At 39.5% G+C, this 26,025-nt stretch overlaps 1 protein-coding gene across 3 annotated transcripts in view; it reads left to right on the top strand.

Moving 5' to 3' along the window:
• Positions 1 to 26,025, top strand: part of TTN (titin) — a 270,195-nt gene that overhangs the window by 194,590 nt on the left and 49,580 nt on the right. For all 3 annotated transcript variants that reach the window (XM_070508508.1, XM_070508506.1, XM_070508505.1), the window contains 44 exons: positions 21 to 450; positions 1,209 to 1,517; positions 1,651 to 1,799; positions 1,886 to 1,918; positions 2,011 to 2,140; positions 2,230 to 2,529; positions 2,623 to 2,940; positions 3,939 to 4,235; positions 4,345 to 4,644; positions 4,732 to 5,046; positions 5,124 to 5,272; positions 5,732 to 5,882; positions 5,972 to 6,253; positions 7,526 to 7,828; positions 8,352 to 8,654; positions 8,756 to 9,037; positions 9,131 to 9,430; positions 9,524 to 9,826; positions 9,922 to 10,230; positions 10,346 to 10,627; positions 10,751 to 11,050; positions 11,136 to 11,429; positions 11,523 to 14,489; positions 14,803 to 15,123; positions 15,224 to 15,508; positions 15,606 to 15,905; positions 16,219 to 16,521; positions 16,941 to 17,216; positions 17,322 to 17,621; positions 17,713 to 18,015; positions 18,183 to 18,482; positions 18,974 to 19,261; positions 19,626 to 19,922; positions 20,011 to 20,313; positions 20,415 to 20,720; positions 21,588 to 21,875; positions 21,969 to 22,259; positions 22,350 to 22,637; positions 23,035 to 23,622; positions 23,713 to 23,817; positions 24,281 to 24,478; positions 24,571 to 24,867; positions 24,958 to 25,545; positions 25,637 to 25,939. In XM_070508508.1, the coding sequence (XP_070364609.1) occupies positions 21 to 450; positions 1,209 to 1,517; positions 1,651 to 1,799; positions 1,886 to 1,918; positions 2,011 to 2,140; positions 2,230 to 2,529; positions 2,623 to 2,940; positions 3,939 to 4,235; positions 4,345 to 4,644; positions 4,732 to 5,046; positions 5,124 to 5,272; positions 5,732 to 5,882; positions 5,972 to 6,253; positions 7,526 to 7,828; positions 8,352 to 8,654; positions 8,756 to 9,037; positions 9,131 to 9,430; positions 9,524 to 9,826; positions 9,922 to 10,230; positions 10,346 to 10,627; positions 10,751 to 11,050; positions 11,136 to 11,429; positions 11,523 to 14,489; positions 14,803 to 15,123; positions 15,224 to 15,508; positions 15,606 to 15,905; positions 16,219 to 16,521; positions 16,941 to 17,216; positions 17,322 to 17,621; positions 17,713 to 18,015; positions 18,183 to 18,482; positions 18,974 to 19,261; positions 19,626 to 19,922; positions 20,011 to 20,313; positions 20,415 to 20,720; positions 21,588 to 21,875; positions 21,969 to 22,259; positions 22,350 to 22,637; positions 23,035 to 23,622; positions 23,713 to 23,817; positions 24,281 to 24,478; positions 24,571 to 24,867; positions 24,958 to 25,545; positions 25,637 to 25,939 (15,334 nt within the window). The remainder of the gene's footprint in view (positions 1 to 20; positions 451 to 1,208; positions 1,518 to 1,650; positions 1,800 to 1,885; positions 1,919 to 2,010; positions 2,141 to 2,229; positions 2,530 to 2,622; positions 2,941 to 3,938; positions 4,236 to 4,344; positions 4,645 to 4,731; positions 5,047 to 5,123; positions 5,273 to 5,731; positions 5,883 to 5,971; positions 6,254 to 7,525; positions 7,829 to 8,351; positions 8,655 to 8,755; positions 9,038 to 9,130; positions 9,431 to 9,523; positions 9,827 to 9,921; positions 10,231 to 10,345; positions 10,628 to 10,750; positions 11,051 to 11,135; positions 11,430 to 11,522; positions 14,490 to 14,802; positions 15,124 to 15,223; positions 15,509 to 15,605; positions 15,906 to 16,218; positions 16,522 to 16,940; positions 17,217 to 17,321; positions 17,622 to 17,712; positions 18,016 to 18,182; positions 18,483 to 18,973; positions 19,262 to 19,625; positions 19,923 to 20,010; positions 20,314 to 20,414; positions 20,721 to 21,587; positions 21,876 to 21,968; positions 22,260 to 22,349; positions 22,638 to 23,034; positions 23,623 to 23,712; positions 23,818 to 24,280; positions 24,479 to 24,570; positions 24,868 to 24,957; positions 25,546 to 25,636; positions 25,940 to 26,025) is intronic.

The following is a 26,025-nucleotide window of genomic DNA, read 5'->3' as shown; positions in this document are numbered from 1 at the left end:
ACTATTCATCTGATTTCTAGATCTGGAAACTTATCCCCAATGGTCAGTATGAGTTCCGAGTAAGGGCAGTGAATAAATATGGAATCAGTGATGACTGCAAATCAGATAAGGTGGTCATTCAAGATCCTTATCGCCCACCTGGACCTCCGGGAAAACCAAAAGTCTTGGAGCGCACCAAAGGGTCGATGCTAGTGAGCTGGACTCCTCCTTTGGACAATGGCGGCTCTCCAATTACTGGCTACTGGCTGGAGAAGAGAGAAGAGGGAGGTGCCTACTGGTCACGTGTTAGCCGAGCACCAATAACTAAAACGGGATTGAAAGGCGTGGAATTTAATGTTCCTCGTTTGATTGAAGGCGTTAAATACCAGTTCAGAGCAATGGCAATAAATGCTGCAGGAGTTGGCCCTCCCAGTGAACCATCAGATCCGGCTGTTGCAGGAGATCCTATATGTAAGCATGCTTCCATCGCTGGAATTTATAAAGGGCAAAGCCACTAAATGCATAATTCTGCTCTTAAATTTCTTATATTTTTCTATGCCAAATTATTTTATTTATTAAAGTAAAGAGTTTCATTCTTACATAGACCATGAGAAATATATATGTATTGTATTTATGTGTGTGTATATATATACATACTATGCACATATATCCATATTTGTGTATACATACACACATATATACACACACATACATAAAATCACATAGTTTTTCAACTCTTGGATTAAGCCTACTATTTTATGAGGAATCACAATAATAAAGACCCTGGACTATAAGCTCCTCTCTGCTCCCATACCTTAATAAACTTCTGTCTCCTTAGATCCTGTGGAAATTCTCTCTCCCACTAAACAATTAGACGCTCCAGTAGAAGTTCAACAAAAAGCAAAATGTTAACTTTTCAGTAATATTTATTGAACAAAGATATAAGATTGCCAAGCACAGTCTGTGAGGTCAAATAAAAGAAATTCTTCTGAAAGATCTATGAGCCAATCAGTTCAAAATTTTAAATACCATGATCTTAATGTTACTTTCATTTGCTTATGTTTCTCTTCTCTAGAAGGTCATTCTTTTAGTATTCCTATTTTAATATTTTAATAGATTAAAAATAAAATATGATCATGTATAGTAAAACATTCTTATACATATAAAATCTTATATAAATCTAGCATTCTATCAGCTCCAAAATTTGATATATATTTTTTTCTTATTAGACCCACCTGGGCCACCTTCTTGCCCAGAGGTCAAAGATAAAACAAAGTCAAGCATCTCGCTAGCATGGAAACCTCCAGCCAAAGATGGTGGCAGTCCCATCAAAGGATACATTGTAGAAATGCAAGAGGAAGGTACTACTGACTGGAAAAAAGTAAATGAACCAGACAAACTTCTAACTACCTGTGAATGTGTGGTGCCGAATTTGAAAGAACTCAGGAAGTACAGATTCAGAGTAAAAGCTGTCAATGAAGCTGGTGAATCTGAACCAAGTGATACAACTGGAGAGATCCCTGCCACTGATATTCTAGGTACTAGTCCTTATTCCATTTATGTATTCATCTTCTGATCTCATTATGAAATTGATTAATTTACTGAAGATGTATTAATTACTGCTTTGAAAAAGGTGAGCTAAATCCTGTTATACTATTCATGATATTACAGAGGTACCAGAAGTTTTCATTGACATTGGAGCACAGGACTGTCTGATTTGTAAAGCTGGCTCACAGATTAGGATTCCTGCTGTCATCAAGGGACGCCCAACACCAAAATCATCTTGGGAATTTGATGGAAAGGCAAAGAAGGCATTGAAGGTAAGAAAATTATAATTCTCTGCATCTCCCTTTGAACCACTCTAAGGAACATTTACACTACAACTGACTATCTTCTTTTCCAATAGGATGGAGTTCATGACATACCTGAAGATGCACAGGTAAAAACAAGAACTAAAATAATTCAGAATATGGTTGACTTCAATGCTGCGACTATTTCATTCAATGTAAGACTACTATTTTCTTTGTACAGCTGGAGACTGCTGAAAACTCATCAGTAATTATTATTCCGGAGTGTAAACGATCTCATTCAGGCAAATACAGCATCACAGCCAAGAATAAAGCAGGACAAAAGACTGCAAATTGCAGAGTTAAAGTCATGGGTAAGAAAGATTTTAGAAGTTACTATGGAATAAGAACAAATGATTTTAAACAAAGTAACATCGCTTATATTGTGATTTGCATCCAACAGATGTACCAGGCCCACCCAAAGATCTGAAAGTCAGTGACATCACAAGGGGTAGTTGCAGACTTTCATGGAAGATGCCAGATGACGATGGAGGAGACAGGATCAAGGGTTATGTTATTGAGAAGAAGACTATTGATGGAAAAGCCTGGACTAAAGTCAATCCAAACTGTGGAAGCACCACATTTGTGATTCCTGATCTCATCTCTGAACAGCAGTATTTCTTCCGCGTGCGGGCAGAAAACCGTTTTGGTATTGGTGCACCTGTGGAAACCATTCAGAGGACCACTGCCAGAGATCCAATATGTAAGTTTTAAAATCTAAGATTAAAATAGCTTGTCAAACTTGAAATATATTGTTATAAATAATGCTTAATACTTCTTTTAACTCTTTTTAAAGATCCTCCTGATCCCCCTATTAAACTCAAGATTGGCCTCATAACAAAGAACACAGTACACCTGTCATGGAAACCCCCAAAGAATGATGGGGGCTCCCCTGTCACCCACTATATTGTTGAGTGTCTTGCATGGGACCCTACTGGGAAAAAGAAAGAAGCATGGAAACAGTGCAATAAGCGTGATGTGGAAGAACTGGAATTTACTGTGGAAGACCTCGTGGAGGGAGGGGAATATGAATTCAGAGTCAAAGCTGTCAATGCTGCCGGAGTCAGCAAACCTTCAGAAACTGTGGGCCCTGTGATTGTCAAAGATCAGACATGTAAGTATCAACACATTAACAGAGAATGTCTTCTTAATGAATGCTGTCCTAGATATTTAAGAGTAGTCCAAAATAAAGATATACCTACACATCAGGGAAGCTGCCATGGGTTGAGTGTGGACATGGGCACATTACTCAATCACTCATTCCCTCAACTTCCACAGAATTATTATATTTCCTTACATATTACCTTTCCTTTATTTAAAGGAGATGATGTTTGGAATTTCCACACTATAATTTTCTCCATGGCAGGCTGTTTTACTGATCAGAAGTTAAAGCAATTCCTCTGCATGCTCCTCAAAAGGAGCAAAATGTAGAAGTAACCAGTTATCTGCTCAGCAACTACTGAGACCCATTTGTCTTCACCATCAAATTTCTTTTCTTCTATTTGAGAAAAAGATATGTTTTAATAGATAAAATATACACCCAAATATGGTAACAATTCTCCCTTTAATTATTGTTACCGTCACTACTACTGTGTATTGTCTAGTTCTGTCTTCTAACTTTAGGAGGGCTGCAGTCACTACCCTCTTTGCTATTCTTATACTAAATTTATGGAAGATGGAAAATTGCTTTCCCTCTACTAGCAGTTATATTTCTTAAGAGGGGAATTCATCTCAGAATGAACATAGTGGGTCCCCTCATAACTCTGCATGAAAATTAGAGGTAATATCATGACAGAACTCCCAAACCTAAACTACTACAATGTTCACTTCTTTCTGCCCTTTTGTCAGAATATATACTTGCATAATGATACTAGGTAAGAGAGAGGCAATAGCTGATAGACAGCCATGTGCAGATCCAGTAAAGGATGATGGCCACATGTACCTGCTCCCAAATTGATGCAATAGTGTTGAAGACAGATCTGTCCTTATATTGGGCTGAGCTACAAAAGCCTGCCTGTAATAGATCCCAATAGCTTTACAGTCACTGTGAAATCTACTTTCTATCCTTCAGTACTTTATGTTCCTAATGACAACTTCTTTTTAATAATACAGGCCCACCATCAATTGAGCTCAAAGAATTTATGGAGGTTGAAGAAGGAACTGATGTCAACATAGTGGCCAAAATTAAAGGTGTGCCATTCCCAACACTAACCTGGTTTAAAGCGCCTCCAAAGAAGCCTGATAACAAAGAACCTGTTGTCTATGACACCCACGTCAACAAAGTGGTGGTGGATGATACTTGCACCTTAGTTATTCCACAGTCTCGCCGGAGTGACACTGGCTTATATACTATCACAGCCGTGAATAACCTGGGAACAGCATCAAAGGAGATGAGACTGAATGTCCTTGGTAAAGATTGCATGGTTTTATTAAAATGACATGTTACTCTATTCATAAATAAAATATTTGGCTTTAAAATCATTCACTAATAAAGTTTTCCTTTTTAAAACCATCTTAGGTCGTCCCGGCCCTCCAGTGGGACCCATAAAGTTTGAATCTATTTCAGCAGATCAAATGACAATATCTTGGCTTCCACCTAAAGATGACGGTGGGTCTAAGATTACAAACTATGTAATTGAGAAAAGAGAACCTAACAGGAAGACCTGGGTGCACGTCACCAGTGAACCCACAGAGTGCATGCACACAATTCCCAAATTGCTTGAAGGCCATGAATATGTATTCCGAATCATGGCCCAGAATAAATATGGCATTGGCGAGCCTCTTGACAGTGAACCTGAAACAGCAAGAAACCTCTTTTGTAAGTAGGACATGTTTCACATATTGAGTCATTCTTATTTGTATTTTTCATAATTTCTTATAAATCAATGTGATTTTTTTTCCACAGCTGTCCCTGGAGCACCAGATAAACCAACAGTTAGCAGCGTGACTCGTAATTCCATGACTGTCAACTGGGAAGAGCCAGAATATGATGGAGGCTCTCCTGTGACAGGATACTGGCTAGAAATGAAAGATACCACTTCAAAGAGATGGAAGAGAGTTAATCGAGATCCTATTAAAGCCATGACTTTGGGTGTTTCTTATAAAGTGACTGGTCTTATCGAAGGTTCTGATTATCAATTCCGGGTATACGCGATCAATGCTGCTGGGGTGGGTCCAGCAAGTCTGCCATCAGACCCAGTGACTGCTAGAGATCCAATTGGTAAGCCTTGAAATTCCTTCTCCCCCAAAAGCGCCATGGAAAAGTCAAAAATACTAATGTATACTGGTTCTTTCCAGCCCCTCCTGGTCCTCCATTTCCCAAGGTCACAGACTGGACTAAATCAACTGCGGATTTGGAGTGGTCTCCTCCACTAAAAGATGGTGGATCCAGAGTAACTGGATACATTGTTGAATATAAAGAAGAAGGAAAAGAAGAATGGGAAAAGGTAGGTAACACTTGGCATTATGGAAATATACTATGAATAAACTAAAAATGTAGTAGGTATTTTCAAACCCATTAACTTCTATCTGTATTTTTTCGGACTAGTATATCACAAAAATAATATAATTATGACTGATAGTCCAAACATCTGTTATGTCAGAATCTAATCAAAGGTTAAGTCATGTTACTATTAACTTATCTTTGGCTATAAATCCTGAAAAAAGTGGAATAAATGAACAGTACAGGTTTTTTCAATCATTTGACAATAATTTTAAAACATAAGTCCTGACAAAGCATTCCATTCAGCGTTTACCTATAGTATCTGATCCCTAAAACCTAAACTGGCAATAGTTTTCCCAAAGAGAGTAGTCAAATAGGCTGTTGATTATGCTTTAGAAAGCTGCTAGAACAAGAAGCTACAAAGAACTATAGTAATTCTAAAATGCTTGTGATTTTTCCCTAGGCTAAAGATAAAGAAGTGAGAGGAACAAAACTTGTTGTGACAGGATTAAAAGAAGGAGCATTCTACAAATTTAGAGTTAGAGCAGTCAACATTGCTGGCATTGGAGAACCTGGAGAAGTTACAGATGCCATTGAAATGAAGGACAGACTTGGTAATTATTAATACTTGTATTATTTTATTGATATTTATGTTTGGGGTTGGACGTGAAAATCACATTTGTAACTTTCAATTGTGTTCCAGTGTTACCTGACGTTCAGCTGGATGCCAGCGTCAGAGACAGAATTGTGGTCCATGCTGGAGGAGTGATCCGGATCATCGCCTATGTGTCTGGAAAGCCTCCTCCAACGATCACATGGAACATGAATGAAAGAGCCTTACCTCAAGAAGCCAACATTGAGACCACAGCCATTAGCTCATCCATGGTCATCAAGAATTGCCAGAGGAGCCACCAAGGCATCTATTCTCTTCTTGCCAAAAATGCGGCAGGAGAAAGAAAGAAGACCATTATCGTTGACGTATTAGGTAAATGCTTTCAATTTGTCCATGCACCTTTTAAAAATAACAGTTTTATTTCGCCTACAACCAAGCTATGTTATAATAAAACTATGTTACATATATTTTGGAAAATAAGAAAAATCACCCATAATTCCATTGACCACTATTAGCATTTTTTAAACATTTCCTCCTTGCTTTTTTTCCCCAGACATATTTCATATGGTCGTACTCCTACTATCATAAAGTTTTGTATGTTGCCTTTTTATATAAAATGCCACCATAAGCATTTACTATGGTAATGTATAGTTTTCGTAAAGGCAACTCTCCTGCAAATATACGTGAACATACAACAGTTTCCCACAGCTGACCATTTTCACATCATGGGACTGTATCCTTATCTGCTAATTGTCATAATAATGCAAAAATCCCTTTGAAGGGTTTCAGTACTCTAATTGAAGAGAAGTATCATATTTGGGTATCACTATTGCATTTCTAGTCACTGAATATAGAGTTGAACTCTACAAGGCTGTTTCATGCCTCTCAGTGCCTTATTCCAGTGATTTGCTCAGAAAGTGAAGCCCTCCCACGCGGATCTCTCTCAGCGTGTCTCTAGGCACAATCATACTCCAAATAGCCAGTTTTTATGTGAAAATAACCAGTTCTTTATTGAACATAATGTTATGAAAACACGTTATATTTTCATTAATGAAAATGGCGTAAGGAAAAAGATCTCACTGAGCAATAGTCCTGCAAGCTTTTAGGTTAGCTTCAAGTTCCTAAACACCCTTTTGCCCAATGGCTATTACTTTAATTTGAGAACTGGTGCACTTCCAGGTTAAATTTCAACCTTCCGAAAGGCCATTCTGAGTTTTGGGGCCTCCCATGCTGCTCCTTGATTCATTGTCACCCAGAAAAAAACTGCTCCTTTCCCTTCTGGAGAGTAAACTGGACAGAAGAGGTGGCCGTGCGGCTCCTCATCCCTCTGCTGGCTCCCTCTAAGCATTGTCCTCCCTAGCTCCCTCCTATCTGAGTCTCAAATACTAAAAAGAAAAGCTACTGTTCCTTCAGCGTCTACTAAAACAGTGGCAACCAATAACTGTTGCAAACCTACTTCATATACAGATATGGTTGAATACAGAAACCAAGGGGAGGAAAAACAACTCAATTAATAATTAAGACCCCAAATCTGATTTTCTTCATAACATTTTTGTCTCCTTTTTAAAAACAGAGGGTGACAAATATTGAGCACTGTAGTTCATGAAAGACAAACAGCTAGAAATCTTTTCCTCTTATTTCCAGATGTGCCAGGTCCTGTTGGAATACCATTCCTGCCTCACAACCTAACCAATGACTCCTGCAAACTGACATGGTTTTCTCCAGAAGATGATGGAGGCTCTCCAATCACCAATTACGTCATTGAAAAGCGGGAAGCTGACCGCAAAGCATGGACACCAGTGACATGTACAGTTACCCGACAAAATGCTACCGTCCAGGGTCTCATTCAAGGAAAAGCCTACTTTTTCCGAATTGCAGCTGAAAATAGCATTGGCATGGGCCCATTTGTTGAGACAACAGAGGAACTTGTCATCAGAGATCCAATAAGTAAGTACAATTTAAAACAATTTCATCCTTAACCACTTCTTCAATCATTCAATGAAAGACTATGGTGACAAAATATGTGTATAAATGCCAAACATTTCATTCATTTGACTGGCATTCATTAAGCAACGATTCAGTATCTGATCTTGGTAGTATTTAAATGTGATTGTGAAAGAGATTATGAACATATATAGATTCTTCAATCCTCCTACGTATGCTACACTAAATTTTTTAAATTTCCCACTTAATGGCATAAATAGAAACTGAAGTAATTTCCTCACTCTAAAACTACAGACTCTGGAGACCTTTCCTAAATCGTTTGACTCAGTAAACCTGTATTTTCTCATCTGTCAGAGGAAATTAGATTGTATTGGGTCCTTTTTAGTTCTAATAGTTCTATGATGAGATCTCTTTTGTTACTTATCAAAGCAGACAGTCTAATGTTTAAATGCAATCCTCAAAAAGCATTATTTACTACATTCTTAACATGACATTTTTTTCATTAATTCCATACTTATTCTTGTAGCTGTACCAGAGCGTCCTGAAGACCTGGAAGTCAAAGAAGTTACTAAAGATTCTGTTACTTTGACTTGGAATCCTCCTAAGTATGATGGCGGATCAGAAATTATTAACTATGTCCTAGAAAGCCGTCTCATTGGAACTGAGAAGTTCCACAAAGTTACAAGTGACAACTTGCTTAGCAGAAAGTACACTGTTAAAGGCTTAAAAGAAGGTGATACCTATGAGTACCGTGTCAGTGCCGTCAATATTGTTGGACAAGGCAAACCATCCTTTTGCACCAAGCCAATCACTTGCAAGGATGAGCTGGGTATGTATCTAACGCAGCTTATACTTTGAAAACTTGTACATTTATATACTTATCATAAGACATCAGTAAAACTGATTTGCCTTTATCATTGTTAATTTTAGCTCCTCCAACCCTTGACCTTGACTTCAGAGATAAGCTCACAATTCGAGTTGGTGAAGCTTTTGCCCTCACTGGCCGTTACTCAGGCAAACCAAAGCCTAAGGTTACTTGGTTCAAAGATGAAGCTGACGTGCTAGAAGATGACCGCACTCAAATAAAGACCACTCCAACAACACTTGCTCTAGAGAAGATCAAGGCCAAACGTTCTGATTCTGGCAAATACTGTGTGGTTGTGGAGAACAGTACAGGCTCTAGGAAAGGTTTCTGTCAAGTTAATGTTGTTGGTAAGTATTATTTAGCAAGAATAGATATTCTGTTCTTTCCAAAGCAGAAGTGGAAATAACGTTTTGTGATGTGATTTTTTTTTTTCCCCACAGATCGTCCTGGACCACCAGTAGGACCGGTTATTTTTGATGAGGTAACCAAAGATCACATGATTATCTCTTGGAAGCCACCTTTAGATGATGGAGGCAGTGAAATTACCAATTATATTATTGAGAAGAAGGAGGTGGGCAAAGACGTTTGGATGCCAGTGACATCTGCATGTGCTAAAACAACATGCAAAGTTCCTAAACTGCTTGAAGGAAAAGATTATATTTTCCGTATACACGCCGAAAATTTGTATGGAATAAGTGATCCTCTGGTGTCTGATTCAATGAAAGCCAAAGATCGTTTCAGTATGTATTGCATTTCTTTTTAGTAATTCAATATTTGATATTGTTAGTAGGAAGAATTAAATTTCTAACACATTTTGCTAATATTTGTTATAGGGGTTCCTGATGCACCTGACCAGCCAATTGTTACAGAAGTTACCAAAGACTCTGCATTAGTTACATGGAACAAGCCAAATGATGGAGGAAAGCCCATCACAAACTACATCCTGGAAAAGAGGGAAACTATGACTAAACGATGGGTTCGAGTTACCAAAGAGCCTATCCACCCATACACTAAATTTAGGGTTCCTGACCTTCTAGAAGGGTGTTACTATGAATTCCGAGTTTCTGCAGAAAATGAAATTGGTATTGGAGACCCAAGCCCACCATCCAAACCAGTCTGTGCTAAAGATCCAATTGGTATAGTATTAAAGCATTCATTCTGTTTTCATATTATCCAACTTTGTTTTCCATTCTAATCTAACTCCTTTTTGTTTTTTTCTTTTATTATGTAGCTAAACCAAGCCCACCTGTTAATCCTGAAGCAATAGATACAACATGTAATTCAGTTGATCTAACTTGGCAGCCACCACGTCATGATGGTGGGAGCAAGATTCTGGGTTATATTGTTGAGTACCAGAAAGTTGGAGATGAAGAGTGGAAAAGAGCCAATCACACTCCTGAGTCATGTCCTGAAACTAAATATAAAGTCACTGGTCTCCGGGATGGTCAAAGCTATAAGTTCAGAATTAGAGCAGTCAATGAAGCTGGTGAATCGGACCCAGCTCATGTTCCGGAGCCAGTGCTAGTAAAAGACAGACTTGGTGAGTAAAATGTTCTCAGCTGCATTTTCAAGGAAGATAGGTGTCTCGCTGTATACACTTCATTGTAAAATACCTTAATGAATCAAATCTGAAAATACTGTTCTCTTTATTCTAGAACCCCCTGAGTTGATTCTTGATGCCAACATGGCAAGAGAACAACACATAAGGGTTGGTGATACTCTAAGACTTAGTGCCGTCATCAAAGGAGTGCCATTCCCAAAAGTAACTTGGAAAAAAGAAGACAGAGAGGCTCCAACTAAAGCAAGAATTGATGTTACTCCAGTTGGTAGCAAGCTTGAAATTCGTAATGCTGCCCATGAAGATGGTGGAATTTATTCCTTAACAGTGGAGAATCCAGCTGGTTCAAAAACTGTCTCAGTAAAAGTACTTGTATTAGGTAAGAATTTTAATACTTATGATGTACTTGCTTTAATAACATATTAAAAGTAAATTCTGATATGTTTTGAGCTCTTGTCTGGATTAAATCACTTATATAACGGCATTATTTAACACTTTTCAGATAAGCCTGGACCACCTAGAGATCTGGAAGTCAGTGAAATCAGAAAAGATTCTTGCTACCTCACTTGGAAGGAACCATTGGATGATGGTGGTTCTGTTGTTACAAATTATGTGGTTGAGAGGAGAGATGTTGCCAGCGCCCAGTGGTCACCTCTTTCAACTACATCAAAGAAAAAGAGTCACTTGGCTAAGCATCTTAATGAAGGCAGTCAGTATCTCTTCCGAGTAGCTGCTGAGAACCAGTATGGACGTGGTCCTTTTGTTGAAACACCTAAACCCATCAAGGCTGTGGATCCCCTACGTAAGTTGCTTTCTCTGGATACAAAAGTATTGTTTGACTGCTTCTGAGAATATTATTTATTTATCATAACTTCTTCTTTTGAAAGATCCCCCAGGGCCACCGAAGAACCTACACCACGTAGACGTTGACAAGAATGAAGTCTCCCTTGTTTGGAATAAGCCAGATCGTGATGGTGGTTCTCCAATCACTGGATATTTGGTGGAATATCAAGAAGAGGGCACCGAAGATTGGATTAAGTTCAAGACTGTGACAAACTTAGAGTGTGTTGTTACTGGACTACAACAAGGAAAAACCTATAAATTCCGTGTAAAAGCTGAAAATATTGTGGGTCTTAGTCTCCCTGATACAACTATCCCAATAGAATGTCAAGAAAAACTAGGTAATTTTTGGATTGGCATTATTATTTTATTTCTTTTTAACATTATTCGTATTGTGAAAATCAAAATCTAATTTCCTCATGTTTACTTTCCAGTGCCTCCATCTGTGGAACTGGATGTGAAATTAATTGAAGGCCTTGTGGTAAAAGCTGGAACTACAGTCAGATTCCCTGCCATTATAAGGGGTGTACCTGTTCCTACTGCAAAGTGGACAACCGATGGGAGTGAGATTAAAACAGATGATCACTACACAGTTGAAACTGACAGCTACTCATCAGTGCTTACCATTAAGAACTGCTTAAGGAAAGACACTGGGGAATATCAAATCACAGTTTCCAATGCAGCTGGCAGCAAAACAGTAGCCGTCCATCTTACTGTTCTTGATGTTCCTGGTCCACCAACAGGTCCTATTAATATTCTGGAAGTTACCCCTGAACATATGACTATCTCATGGCAGCCACCTAAGGATGATGGAGGAAGCCCTGTGATAAATTATATCGTTGAGAAAAAAGATACAAGGAAAGACACGTGGGGTGTTGTCTCTTCAGGAAGCAGTAAGACAAAGCTGAAAGTCCCACATCTACAAAAGGGTTTTGAATATGTCTTCCGAGTTAGAGCAGAGAATAAGATGGGTGTTGGTCCTCCCCTTGACTCCATACCTACTGTTGCTAAACACAAGTTTAGTCCTCCATCTCCTCCTGGTAAACCAGTGGTTACTGACATAACTGAAAATGCTGCAACAGTGTCTTGGACTCTGCCTAAATCTGATGGTGGCAGTCCTATAACTGGTTACTATGTGGAACGTCGAGAAATAACTGGCAAATGGGTGAGGGTCAACAAAACACCTATAACTGAGCTGAAGTATACAGTGACTGGACTCTATGACGGAAATACATATGAGTTTAGAGTTTTTGCTGAAAATCTTGCAGGACTAAGCAGTCCATCCCCAAGTTCTGACCCAATAAAAGCTTGCCGACCCATCAAACCACCTGGACCACCTATTAATCCTAAACTGAAAGACAAGACCAGAGAAACAGCTGACTTGGTGTGGACAAAGCCTCTCAGTGACGGTGGTAGCCCCATTCTAGGCTATGTAGTGGAATGTCAGAAACCTGGTACAGCACAATGGAACAGGATTAATAAAGATGAACTCATTAGGCAATGTGCCTTTAGGGTACCTGGTCTAATTGAAGGAAATGAATACAGATTCCGTATAAAGGCAGCTAATATTGTGGGGGAGGGAGAGCCAAGAGAACTAGCAGAATCTGTGATTGCAAAAGACATCCTTCATCCTCCAGAAGTAGAACTTGATGTTACTTGTCGTGATGTTATTACTGTTAGAGTGGGCCAAACTATCCGCATTCTTGCTCGAGTCAAAGGCAGACCTGAACCAGACATAACTTGGTCCAAGGAAGGCAAAGCATTGGTCCGAGAAAAGCGAGTTGACATAATTCACGATCTGCCTCGTGCTGAGTTACAAATTAAAGAAGCTATTAGAGCTGATCATGGCAAGTATATCATCTCAGCTAAGAACAGCAGTGGACATGCCCAAGGTTCCACTATCGTTAATGTCCTTGACAGACCCGGGCCTTGCCAGAATTTAAGGGTTAGCAATGTAACTAAAGAGAACTGTACGATTGCTTGGGAAAACCCACTAGATAATGGTGGCTCAGAAATAACAAATTTCATAGTAGAATACCGCAAACCCAACGAGAAAGGCTGGTCAATTGTTGCTTCAGATGTCACTAAGCGATTAATCAAGGCCAACCTTTTAGCCAACAATGAATACTATTTCCGAGTTTGTGCAGAGAATAAAGTAGGTGTTGGGCCAACCATTGAAACAAAAACTCCAATTCTGGCTATTAACCCTATTGATAGACCAGGTGAGCCTGAAAACCTTCATATTGCAGACAAAGGAAAGACATTTGTCTATCTAAAGTGGCGGCGGCCTGACTATGACGGTGGTAGCCCAAATCTATCATATCATGTTGAGAGGAGGCTGAAGGGCTCTGCAGACTGGGAAAGAGTGCACAAAGGCAGCATTAAAGAAACCCACTACATGGTTGACAAGTGTGTTGAAAACCAGATTTATGAGTTTAGAGTGCAAACAAAGAATGAAGGTGGGGAAAGTGACTGGGTAAAGACAGAGGAAGTTGTCGTGAAGGAAGACTTACAGAAACCAGTACTTGAGCTGAAATTAAGTGGTGTGCTAACTGTCAAAGCAGGGGACACCATTAGACTTGAGGCAGGTGTTAGAGGCAAACCATTTCCAGAAGTTTTATGGACCAAGGATAAAGATGCTACGGACTTAACAAGATCACCGAGGGTCAAGATTGATACCAGTGCTGATTCATCTAGATTTTCTCTTACCAAAGCAAAGCGAAGTGATGGTGGTAAATATGTAATTACAGCAACTAACACAGCTGGCAGTTTTGTGGCCTATGCCACTGTCAATGTTCTAGATAAGCCTGGTCCTGTAAGAAATCTGAAAATTACTGATGTGTCCAGTGATAGGTGTACTATTTGCTGGGATCCACCAGAAGATGACGGCGGCTGTGAAATCCAAAATTATATTCTAGAAAAATGTGAGAGTAAGCGAATGGTTTGGTCTACCTATTCTGCTACTGTCTTAACAACTGGTGCTACAGTAACACGCCTCATAGAAGGAAATGAATACATTTTCAGAGTCCGTGCAGAAAATAAAATAGGCACAGGGCCTCCAACGGAAAGTAAACCGGTCATTGCAAAAACCAAATATGATAGACCTGGTCGCCCTGATCCCCCAGAAGTCACTAAAGTAAGCAAAGAAGAGATGACTGTGGTTTGGACTCCACCTGAATATGATGGTGGGAAGTCCATCACAGGATACTTTTTGGAGAAAAAGGAAAAACATGGAACACGATGGGTCCCTGTTAACAAGAGTGCAATCCCCGAGAGACGTCTGAAAGTACAGAATCTCCTCCCAGGACATGAATATCAGTTCCGTGTCAAGGCAGAAAATGAAATTGGAATTGGAGAACCAAGCTTGCCATCAAAACCAGTAGTGGCAAAAGACCCCATAGGTATGATGTTCTTGCTTTTTCTGATATTACACCAACTCTTAATCTCAACATAGGGGTATTATACAAATAAGTTAAATCCGTAACATCAGAATTTCATTTTAGCCAATATTTTTCCAAAAAGATCTCTTACCAAATCACCTAAAATGTACAAACAATGTGGATTCTAATTTTATGAAGGAAAATAAGGACTTGGTAATCGAGAAATTGAATGCCCAATCTTTGATTGAGAATGGACTGTATAAAATTACACATTAAAATATCACTAGTAGTGGTTAACCATGTGTAAATTTATTCTTATATAATTGATTTTCAGAACCACCTGGTCCACCAACCAATCTCAAAGTGGTTGATACGACCAAAAGTTCTATAACCCTTGCATGGGGAAAACCGGTGTATGATGGTGGCGCGCCGATAATTGGATATGTTGTGGAAATGAGACCAAAAAGACCAGATATGTCACCTGATGAAGGCTGGAAAAGATGTAATGCGGCAGCACAGCTTGTTCGCATGGAATTCACTGTCACCAGCTTGGATGAAAACCAGGAATACGAGTTCAGGGTGTGTGCCCAAAACCAGGTTGGCATTGGGCGCCCTGCAGAACTAAAGGATGCTATTAAACCTAAAGAAATCCTAGGTGAGGCCCTATTTTACCACTTGATTCATTCATACTTCACTTCTCATGTCAATTCCCCACATTCTAAAAAGTCAACTAATGGCTTTCATGTCATTGGCAGAACCTCCGGAGATTGATTTGGATGCCAGCATGAGAAAACTGGTCACAGTGAGAGCAGGATGCCCTATTCGACTATTTGCCATAATAAGAGGGCGACCAGCCCCTAAAGTCACTTGGCGAAAAGTGGGTATCGATAATGTCGTCAGAAAAGGACAAGTCGATCTGGTTGACACTATGGCCTTCCTTGTCATCCCCAATTCTACCCGTGATGACTCAGGAAAATATTCCTTGACGCTTGTAAACCCGGCAGGAGAAAAGGCAGTGTTTGTGAACGTCAGAGTATTAGGTGGGTTACTAACGAGCTTCTTCCTCCCCTTCAAAAATGCATTAGTTAATAAGGAGGCTGAGGAGACACGTATATCTGATTTTGTGGTTCTTTACAGATACTCCTGGACCTGTGTCTGATTTAAAAGTTTCAGATGTCACTAAAACATCATGCCACATTTCCTGGGGCCCTCCTGAGAACGATGGTGGGAGCCAAGTGACACATTATATTGTGGAGAAACGTGAGGCCGACAGAAAGACATGGTCAACTGTTACCCCGGAAGTTAAGAAAACAAGCTTCCAAGTCACCAATCTTGTCCCTGGGAATGAGTATTTCTTCAGAGTAACTGCTGTCAATGAGTATGGCCCTGGTGTCCCAACAGACGTCCCCAAACCAGTGCTTGCATCTGATCCGCTCTGTAAGTAGCATCGTTTCTTCCTCCTTTTAACACCAATCACCTTACTTTAGCAAGGTCAAGATACCAAAAACATTTTAATCCACTACTGAAAGGGCTTCAATTTGTAGAAATCCAAAATAGTACAAATAAATATCTAAGTCACTCATTAAAGGCTCTTTTGATCTGCCTCATCTTTTACTTTCTTCTTTCAACACAACAAACCACAGTTTCCATAGACTTTGAAGCAAGTGGAATATTAAAACATCTATGTTTATTAACAAAGGGATTTGACTAGGTTACCTGGACAGTTTTCTAACTCACGTTTTTCTTCTAGGTGAGCCGGATCCCCCAAGGAAACTAGAAGTGACTGAAATGACAAAGAACAGCGCTGCATTAGCCTGGTTACCACCCTTGCGTGATGGAGGCGCTAAGATCGATGGCTATATCATTAGTTACAGAGAAGAAGAGCAGCCTGCAGATCGCTGGACGGAGTACTCAGTGGTGAAAGACCTCAGCCTTGTTGTCACTGGCCTAAAGGAAGGAAAGAAATATAAATTTAGAGTAGTGGCCAGAAATGCTGTTGGAGTCAGTTTGCCAAGAGAAACTGAAGGAGTGTACGAAGCGAAAGAACAGCTGTGTAAGTAGTCATTGTCTCATTTTTATCATACAATGAAAGTTTATTAGAATTTTCTTTTGACATGGAGACATTTCTCCCTGAGGCTTGTAGTTCCAGAAATTCGGGGAAAATAGTAGAGAACAGTGGTTTTCGAAACATTTGAGTCCACAACACATAGTACATACACTAAATCGTGACACAGTATGCAATGCATAGATATAGCTAAAAAACGCTTCTTGAATCCTTATGATGTATGCTGGACTGTGATATTGTCTATTTGATTCGATCTCATTCTTTTTAAAAAATATTAGCTGTAATGCAAACATTAATTTGAACCCACTAAGGGTTACAATCCACAATTTAAAAAACACTAGTATAGTTTCCCACCAGAGGATATTTAACCTCCCTGCAAAATTAATGTATTTTCGTTTTACTTTTAGTGCCACCAAAGATCCTTATGCCAGAGCAAATTACTATCAAAGCTGGGAAGAAACTCCGAATTGAAGCCCATGTGTATGGAAAGCCTCATCCGACCTGTAAATGGAAAAAAGGAGAAGATGAAGTTGTCACATCCAGCCACTTGGCAGTGCATAAAGCAGACAATTCTTCAATTCTGATCATAAAAGATGTTACTAGGAAAGACAGTGGTTACTATAGCCTCACAGCAGAGAACAGTTCTGGAACAGACACTCAGAAAATCAAAGTCATTGTCATGGGTAGGTCAAGTCTTAAACAAATGGCCATCTACATATGAAGGTCAGAAACATTTTTTTCCTATCAAATCCCTTGTTCTTATATTTCTTTCCTCTTGGTCCATGCAGATGCTCCCGGGCCTCCTCAGCCTCCATTTGACATTTCTGACATAGACGCTGATGCTTGCACCCTGTCGTGGCACATCCCTCTGGAGGATGGAGGCAGTAGCATCACCAATTACATAGTGGAGAAGTGTGACGTGAGCCGAGGTGATTGGGTGACAGCTCTAGCTTCAGTGACAAAAACTTCCTGCAGAGTTGGAAAACTGATCCCCGGGCAGGAGTACATCTTCCGAGTCCGTGCTGAAAATCGATTCGGCATTTCAGAGCCTCTCACATCTCCAAAGATGCTGGCTAAGTTCCCATTTGGTATGTTTCTTTCAGGAAGAAAAAAATTATGTTTTATTTCTAGTCTGTTACTTAAGGTAGAAACTGACATTTCTCTTGTCTTCATCTCCAGGTGTTCCTAGTGAACCAAAGAATGCACGAGTCACTAAAGTCAACAAAGACTGCATATTTGTGGCATGGGACAGACCAGACAGTGATGGAGGGAGCCCCATTACCGGTTACCTGATTGAACGCAAAGAAAGAAACAGTTTGCTCTGGGTGAAAGCTAATGATACTCCTGTCCGGTCAACTGAATATCCTTGTGCAGGCCTTGTAGAAGGTCTTGAGTATTCATTCAGAATATATGCCCTAAACAAAGCTGGATCCAGCCCACCTAGCAAACCAACAGAATATGTAACTGCAAGAATGCCGGTTGGTGAGTAATGTTTTTTTTTTTTAGTATTATGGTGGCACATTTAAATCTTGGAGTCTCTGAAGATTACTACTTCCATTCAGGAATATGTTCTGGGTGATAATATGAAATATGGAAGTTTAAAACTTTTGCTATTAAGATAATGCTGAGAGCACTTCCTTTGGTTTTAGATCCTCCTGGAAAGCCTGAAGTTATTGATGTTACCAAGAATACGGTATCCCTTATCTGGGCTCGTCCAAAGCATGATGGAGGCAGCAAAATTATTGGCTATTTCGTAGAAGCTTGCAAGCTTCCTGGTGATAAGTGGGTACGGTGCAATACTACACCTCACCAGATTCCCCAGGAAGAGTACACAGTTACTGGCTTAGAAGAGAATGCTCAGTATCAATTTAGAGCAATTGCCAAGACTGCAGTAAACATTAGCCAGCCTTCTGAACCTTCTGATCCAGTGACCATCGTCGCAGAAAATGGTAAGATTCTGTTGAGTATTATAGGCAAAGGTGGACAACACCCATAATGTATATTTTTCCTATTAAAAAATTAAATCTATATCTACAGAAAAAAGGACAAGTAAAATGATAGGTACTTTGTATACAGACACTAAAAATTATGATATGGAGAATCTTAATAGCATGTTAAACTAAAAAGCAGGGTACAAAACTGTGAGGACCATATAATTTCAACCATACATATGCACAGAAAGATGACAAAGAAATGCACCAGAATGCTACTAGTGAAAATTTAAGGATGTTGGAATTATGGGTGATCTTTACTTGTCTCTTTATACTGTTAGCATGATCAGATTTCTACATTAAACCTGTATTTCTTTTATAATGAATATGTTACTTTTAAAAATCTCATCTTGAAAGAGATAGAGCATATGATTTTCCCACTTTTATTAATAAGAATTATATAATATAGCTTTGCATATATTAAATCCTTTTATCTTTTTTCTTTCCAGTTCCTCCCAGAATAGACCTGAGTGTGGCTATGAAATCTTTGCTTACTGTAAAAGCTGGAACTAATGTTTGCCTGGATGCTACTGTTTTTGGTAAACCAATGCCAACAGTCTCCTGGAAGAAGGAAGGCACACTGCTACAACCAGCAGAAGGCATAAAGATGGCCATGAAGCGAAACCTGTGCACCCTGGAGCTGTTCAGTGTGAACAGAAAGGACTCAGGAGACTATACCATTACTGCTGAAAATTCAAGTGGTTCCAAATCAGCCACCATTAAGCTTAAAGTGTTAGGTAACTAAAGTGTTTAATTAGAAGCTCATATTTTACTTTGGTTAATGTGATATAATAGAATTTATGAAATAATATCTGAGAAAAGATACACATTCACATGTATCTTTTGTAGTCACAGAATTATTCTTATAACAGAACAATAGTGTTTTAGAGCTAAAAAGAGCATTAGAGATCACATATTCCAGATATATAATTTTATGTGTGAGGAAATTAAGATTCTGGAAAATTCAGTGACTTGCAAGGTCATACAGGAAGTGAACGACAATATAAAAACTACAGCCCAGGTCTCCAGACCTCCACTCTACTCATTCCCCATTTCATGTGTGTCAGTGAAAGACTTCACTTTTCTTTCTTGTGCTTTCAGATAAACCAGGTCCTCCAGCATCTGTTAAAATCAACAAAATGTATTCAGATCGTGCAATGCTTTCTTGGGAACCACCTCTTGAAGACGGAGGCTCAGAAATCACCAACTATATTGTTGACAAACGTGAAACAAGCAGACCCAACTGGGCACAAGTCTCTGCTACTGTGCCCATCACCAGCTGCAGCGTGGAGAAACTCATAGAGGGCCATGAGTATCAGTTCCGAATTTGTGCTGAAAATAAATATGGAGTGGGCGACCCGATCTTCACTGAACCAGCAGTTGCTAAAAACCCATATGGTAGGAACATTTTCCTGTGGTATTTCATTTTACTTTTTAAATATTACCTTTTAGCCTGGGAGATTAACTTTTCAGTTAATCTCTGCAGACCCACCTGGACGCTGTGATCCTCCTGTTATTAGCAACATCACCAAAGATCATATGACAGTAAGCTGGAAACCGCCAGCAGATGATGGCGGCTCACCCATCACTGGCTATTTGGTGGAAAAGCGGGAAACCCAGGCAGTAAACTGGACTAAGGTCAACAGAAAGCCTGTTATAGAAAGAACAATAAAAGCAACAGGTCTCCAAGAAGGCACCGAATACGAGTTCCGAGTTACAGCAATAAATAAGGCTGGACCAGGCAAACCCAGCGATGCATCCAAAGCTGTTTATGCCCAGGACCCTCTCTGTAAGTTTTCATGAAAGAGTCTCATGTCCTGTGTTCTAATCAGTGTTGAACAACCAGTAATTAGGTTTTAATGAAAATTTTCTATTATTTTTTATCCTCAGATCCTCCTGGCCCACCAGCTTTTCCTAAAGTATATGATACAACGCGTAGCTCCGTGAGTCTATCTTGGGGCAAGCCAGCCTATGACGGTGGTAGCCCTATCATTGGTTACCTTGTTGAAGTAAAACGAGCTGACTCTGATAACTGGGTGAGGTGCAATTTACCACAGAAGCTACAGAAGACCCGCTTTGAGGTTACCGGCCTGCTGGAAAACACAGAGTATCAATTCCGCGTGTATGCCGTTAATAAGATTGGATACAGTGACCCCAGTGATGTGCCAGACAAACATTGTCCCAAGGACATCTTAAGTAAGTATTACCAGGAGAAATATATAGAGCTTTTCTCATCAGTCATATTGTTAAACTGATGAGATTTATTTATTTCCAAGCTTTAGAGTTGGTAAGTCTAGGAGTACGTTTTAGGAGAGCTGGATCAGTACTTTATGGTATAACAGGCCAAATATTATGCAAGGTGATTTGTGGTTTTGAAAAGCTTTTCATATTTACATGAAAGTTTCATGTCTTCAAAAGAAGATGAAATATAGAAATTTTATTTTGAGATTAAAGAGTTTTTTAGACTAAGTAGTGAGCTATTTATCATTCTTGTAGTTTTTATTTTCTCTTCTAATCCACTCCTCTCCATAAGTATGTAATTGGTAGGCTGTCCATCTTAATTTCCTTCCTCACCATTTCTGCTATTCACTTATTCACCGTAACCAATTCTCCCTGTATTTTGAATTACTTGGTATTATACTTCATTCCCTGTGTACTTTTATTCCAACAATGAAATAAAGTAGGAGAGCCAGAGTATACGGCAGAGTGCCTTCATGGAATGTAAACAAGAAAAACAAGAATGGAAGAAAACCAAGAGCCAATCTTCTATTTTTAATATACAGAGAGTTTGAGAGTTTGTAGGGTTCATGGGAAGAGGAGGTACAGATCCTCCAGGGAAAAGTTGGCTTAGCCTATAGGACACTGGAAAATAGAGAGATCAACTATTGCTACAGAATATTAAAATAGTTGGCAAAAGTCTTGAGGATTATATTAAGCATTTTTTAAAGAACAAGGAATCAGTTATGGAAAAGAAACTATTTTAGAAGTGATAAGACCAGTCCTTGGAAATGCATTTGACCATTAAATTATTACTTTAACTTTCTTCACTCTAAAATTAAACAGTTCCACCTGAGGGAGAACTTGATGCCGATTTGAGGAAAACACTCATATTACGTGCTGGAGTTACAATGAGACTGTATGTACCAGTAAAAGGACGTCCACCTCCAAAGATAACTTGGTCTAAACCAAATGTCAATCTAAGAGAAAGGATTGGACTGGACATAAAGTCAACTGACTTTGACACTTTCTTGCGCTGTGAAAATGTAAACAAATATGATGCAGGAAAATATATCTTGACTCTGGAGAACAGCTGTGGTAAAAAGGAGTATACCATCGTAGTGAAAGTGCTCGGTAGGTCTATTTGAAAAAACAATCATATATGTTACAAATGTTGTCTACATATTTTTTATGTATTCATTTCTTATTTACCCACTATTTATGCAGATACTCCTGGGCCACCCGTCAATGTGACTGTTAAGGAAATATCCAAAGATTCTGCTTATATTACCTGGGATCCTCCCATTATTGATGGTGGAAGCCCTATCATAAATTATGTGGTAGAAAAACGTGATGCAGAGAGGAAGTCCTGGTCTACAGTGACAACTGAGTGCTCAAAAACAAGCTTCAGAGTATCGAACTTGGAGGAGGGAAAATCCTACTTCTTCAGGGTGTTTGCTGAAAACGAGTATGGCATTGGTGATCCCGGTGAAACACGTGATGCCGTCAAAGCTTCTGGTGAGCAAATGAGCTGCCACCCCATCATTTTGAGTGACGTCTTACCTTGTTTATCTGGGGCTTAGACTTATCATTTTTCCTTTGCTTTAGAAACCCCTGGACCAGTTGTGGACCTGAAAGTGACGTCTGTAACTAAGTCATCTTGTAGCATAGGCTGGAAAAAGCCTCGCAGTGATGGTGGAAGTCGAATAATTGGATATGTGGTTGATTTCTTGACCGAAGAAAATAAGTGGCAACGAGTTATGAAATCAGCAAGCTTACAGTACTCCACAAAAGATTTGACTGAAGGGAAGGAATATACCTTCAGAGTGAGTGCTGAGAATGAAAATGGAGAAGGAACCCCAAGTGAAATCACTGCTGTAGCAAAGGATGATGTTGGTAAGTCAACCACACATTTTCATTTTGCCTTTACTGTCATCAAAAGTAAGCTCTTGAGCCCTACTCACGGCCTATATAAAAATCTTTTAAAAACTATAATGATCTGAAAATTTTAATTGCTTGGTCTTAAAAATAACAATAATTTGGGTCTGTCCCTGTGGCCGAGTGGTTAAGTTCGTGCGCTCTGCTGCAGGCAGCCCAGTGTTTCAAATCCTGGGCGCGGACATGGCACTGATCAAACCACACTGAGGCAGTGTCCCACATGCCACAACTAGAAGGACCCACAATGAAGAATATACAACTATGTACCGGGGGGCTTTGGGGAGAAAAAGAAAAAAAACATAAAATCTTAAAAAAAAAAACCAACAAACAATAATTTATCTCTGCTGTTTTACAGTGGCTCCTGACCTTGACTTAAAGGATCTACCTGATTTGTGCTACTTGGCTAAAGAAAACAGCAACTTCCGTCTTAAGATCCCCATAAAAGGCAAGCCAGCTCCATCAGTATCCTGGAAGAAAGGAGAAGATCCTCTAGCAACTGACACAAGAGTCAGTGTTGAGTCATCTGCAGTCAACACAACTCTTGTAGTATATGATTGCCAAAAATCTGATGCTGGAAAATACACAATCACACTGAAAAATGTTGCTGGCACCAAGGAAGGAACTCTCTCTATAAAAGTTGTTGGCAAGCCTGGCATCCCCACTGGGCCAATCAAATTTGAGGAAGTCACAGCAGAAGCCATAACCTTAAAGTGGGGTCCTCCAAAGGACGATGGAGGTTCTGAAATCACCAACTATATCCTAGAGAAGAGAGATTCTGTAAACAACAAGTGGGTGACCTGTGCCTCAGCTGTCCAGAAAACCACATTTAGAGTAACCAGACTTCACGAGGGTATGGAATACACCTTCAGGGTCAGTGCCGAAAATAAATACGGTGTAGGAGAGGGCCTGAAATCGGAGCCAATTGTTGCTAAACATCCATTCGGTAAGTGTCTCAAAGTCAGAAAACATAAAGCAAAACGTGGTTTTGAGGAAGTTCCTTATTATAAATCTTGGATTATCTACTTTTTCCTAGATGTGCCTGATGCTCCCCCACCTCCCAATATTGTGGATGTCAGACATGATTCAGTATCTCTAACTTGGACTGACCCCAGGAAAACCGGTGGCTCTCCAATTACAGGTAATTAGTTTGCTTTTACATTAATGTTTCTTCCAAATCTTCCTCCCTGAGAACAAGCTGAATGCATGCTCCTTATTTACAGCACCATCTGCGTACTCAATAATGTATCTTCCTTTCAGTACATTATGCATTCAGTATATTAAGCATTAATTTAGCTACTTAATTAAGCTAATGCTTAATTTCAATGAACACCTCCTAATATAATAGTTATTAAAGAAAGTCTTTCTAGTGATATTATCTATTTTTGTAAGTTAAAATTTTTCAAGAGAAGGTGCATTAAATATGCATATTCCAAGAGAAAAAAATGGTCCTATGCCTGGGTATTAAAGCGTAGTTACTAGCGAGAAGGATTATTTGTTGCATATGTCCATAAATAAGGTATTCGGGCAAAAACATATGTATTTAAAAAGCAGGCTACATTTGCACTTTCTATCAGAATTGACGCATCACTGGTCTTTCGTAGGGTATCATATTGAGTTCAAGGAAAGAAACAGCCTCTTGTGGAAGAGAGCTAACAAGACTCCTATTAGGATGAAAGACTTCAAAGTGACAGGATTAACTGAAGGCCTTGAATATGAATTCCGAGTCATGGCTATCAATTTAGCTGGAGTAGGAAAGCCAAGCCTGCCATCAGAGCCAGTTGTGGCACTTGATCCAATTGGTAAGTCATTGCTCAAAGAAAAACTCAGGTGCATTTTCTGCATGAAGAAAACATTGGTATTGGTTTGACTGGGTTTTTTTGCTTTGTTTTAGATCCTCCTGGCAAACCTGAGGTTATTAATGTAACAAGGAATTCAGTGACTCTCATTTGGACTGAACCCAAATATGATGGTGGTCATAAATTGACTGGCTATATAGTGGAGAAGCGGGATCTACCCTCTAAATCTTGGACGAAAGCCAATCATGTTAATGTCCCAGATTGTGCCTTTACTGTAACTGACCTTGTTGAGGGTGGAAAATATGAATTCAGAATTAGAGCAAAAAATACAGCAGGTGCCATCAGTGCTCCATCAGAGAGTACAGGAACCATTATTTGCAAGGATGAATATGGTAGGTCTATTTTACCTTTTAGGCCTCACAAAAAATAGCAAATTCAGCCGCCTTCATCTTCTGATTCAAATGCATTTTTTTTCTTTACAGAGGCGCCAACCATTGTCCTTGATCCCACAATAAAAGATGGACTAACAATTAAAGCAGGAGATACCATTGTTTTGAGTGCCATTAGCATTCTTGGCAAGCCCCTTCCAAAGTCAAGTTGGTCCAGGGCAGGAAAAGACATTAGACCATCAGATATCGTTCAGATATCTTCGACTCCAACATCTTCCATGCTTACTGTCAAGTATGCCACTAGAAAAGATGCTGGTGAATACACCATCACTGCTACCAATCCTTTTGGCACAAAGGAGGAACATGTGAAGGTAATAGTCCTTGATGTACCTGGTCCTCCAGGTCCCATTGAAATCAGTAATGTTTCTGCTGAAAAAGCAACACTTACATGGACACCTCCTTTGGAAGACGGTGGCTCACCAATTAAGTCCTATATTCTTGAAAAGAGAGAAACCAGCCGACTTTTGTGGACAGTCGTTGCTGAAGATATTCAGTCTTGCAGGCATGTGGCAACCAAACTTATCCAAGGAAATGAGTACATCTTCCGGGTCTCAGCTGTAAACCAATATGGCAAAGGAGAACCTGTGCAGTCCGAACCTGTCAAAATGGTAGACAGATTTGGTACGTAGAGCATGTGAGGGAACTGATATGTAAACATTTACAGCAGAGTTTAGGAAAGCATGGATTTCTCATAAATTTGCTTCCTTTGCAGGTCCCCCTGGCCCTCCTGGAAAACCAGAGATTTCAAATGTCACTAAAAACACCGCCACTGTCAGTTGGAAAAGACCAACTGATGATGGTGGCAGTGAGATCACGGGATATCATGTAGAAAGGAGAGAAAAGAAAAGTTTGCGATGGGTGAGAGCAACAAAGACACCAGTTTCTGATCTCAGATGCAAAGTAACAGGACTGCAAGAAGGAAACACCTACGAATTCCGTGTCAGTGCAGAAAACAAAGCAGGAGTTGGTCCACCTAGTGATGCTTCCAATCCTGTTCTAATGAAAGATGTAGCATGTTAGTATTTATCTTTCTCACCACAGCTCATTTGGGACAGCCAATATTTTATATAACGTAGCCAAAAGCCAAATTCTTAATATACA

Source organism: Equus asinus, chromosome 4 (assembly GCF_041296235.1).
Source record: "Equus asinus isolate D_3611 breed Donkey chromosome 4, EquAss-T2T_v2, whole genome shotgun sequence".
In the NCBI taxonomy this organism is placed as follows: domain Eukaryota; kingdom Metazoa; phylum Chordata; class Mammalia; order Perissodactyla; family Equidae; genus Equus; species Equus asinus.
Note: the sequence above shows the minus strand (reverse complement) of the source record. Positions and strands in the feature narration are given on the sequence as shown.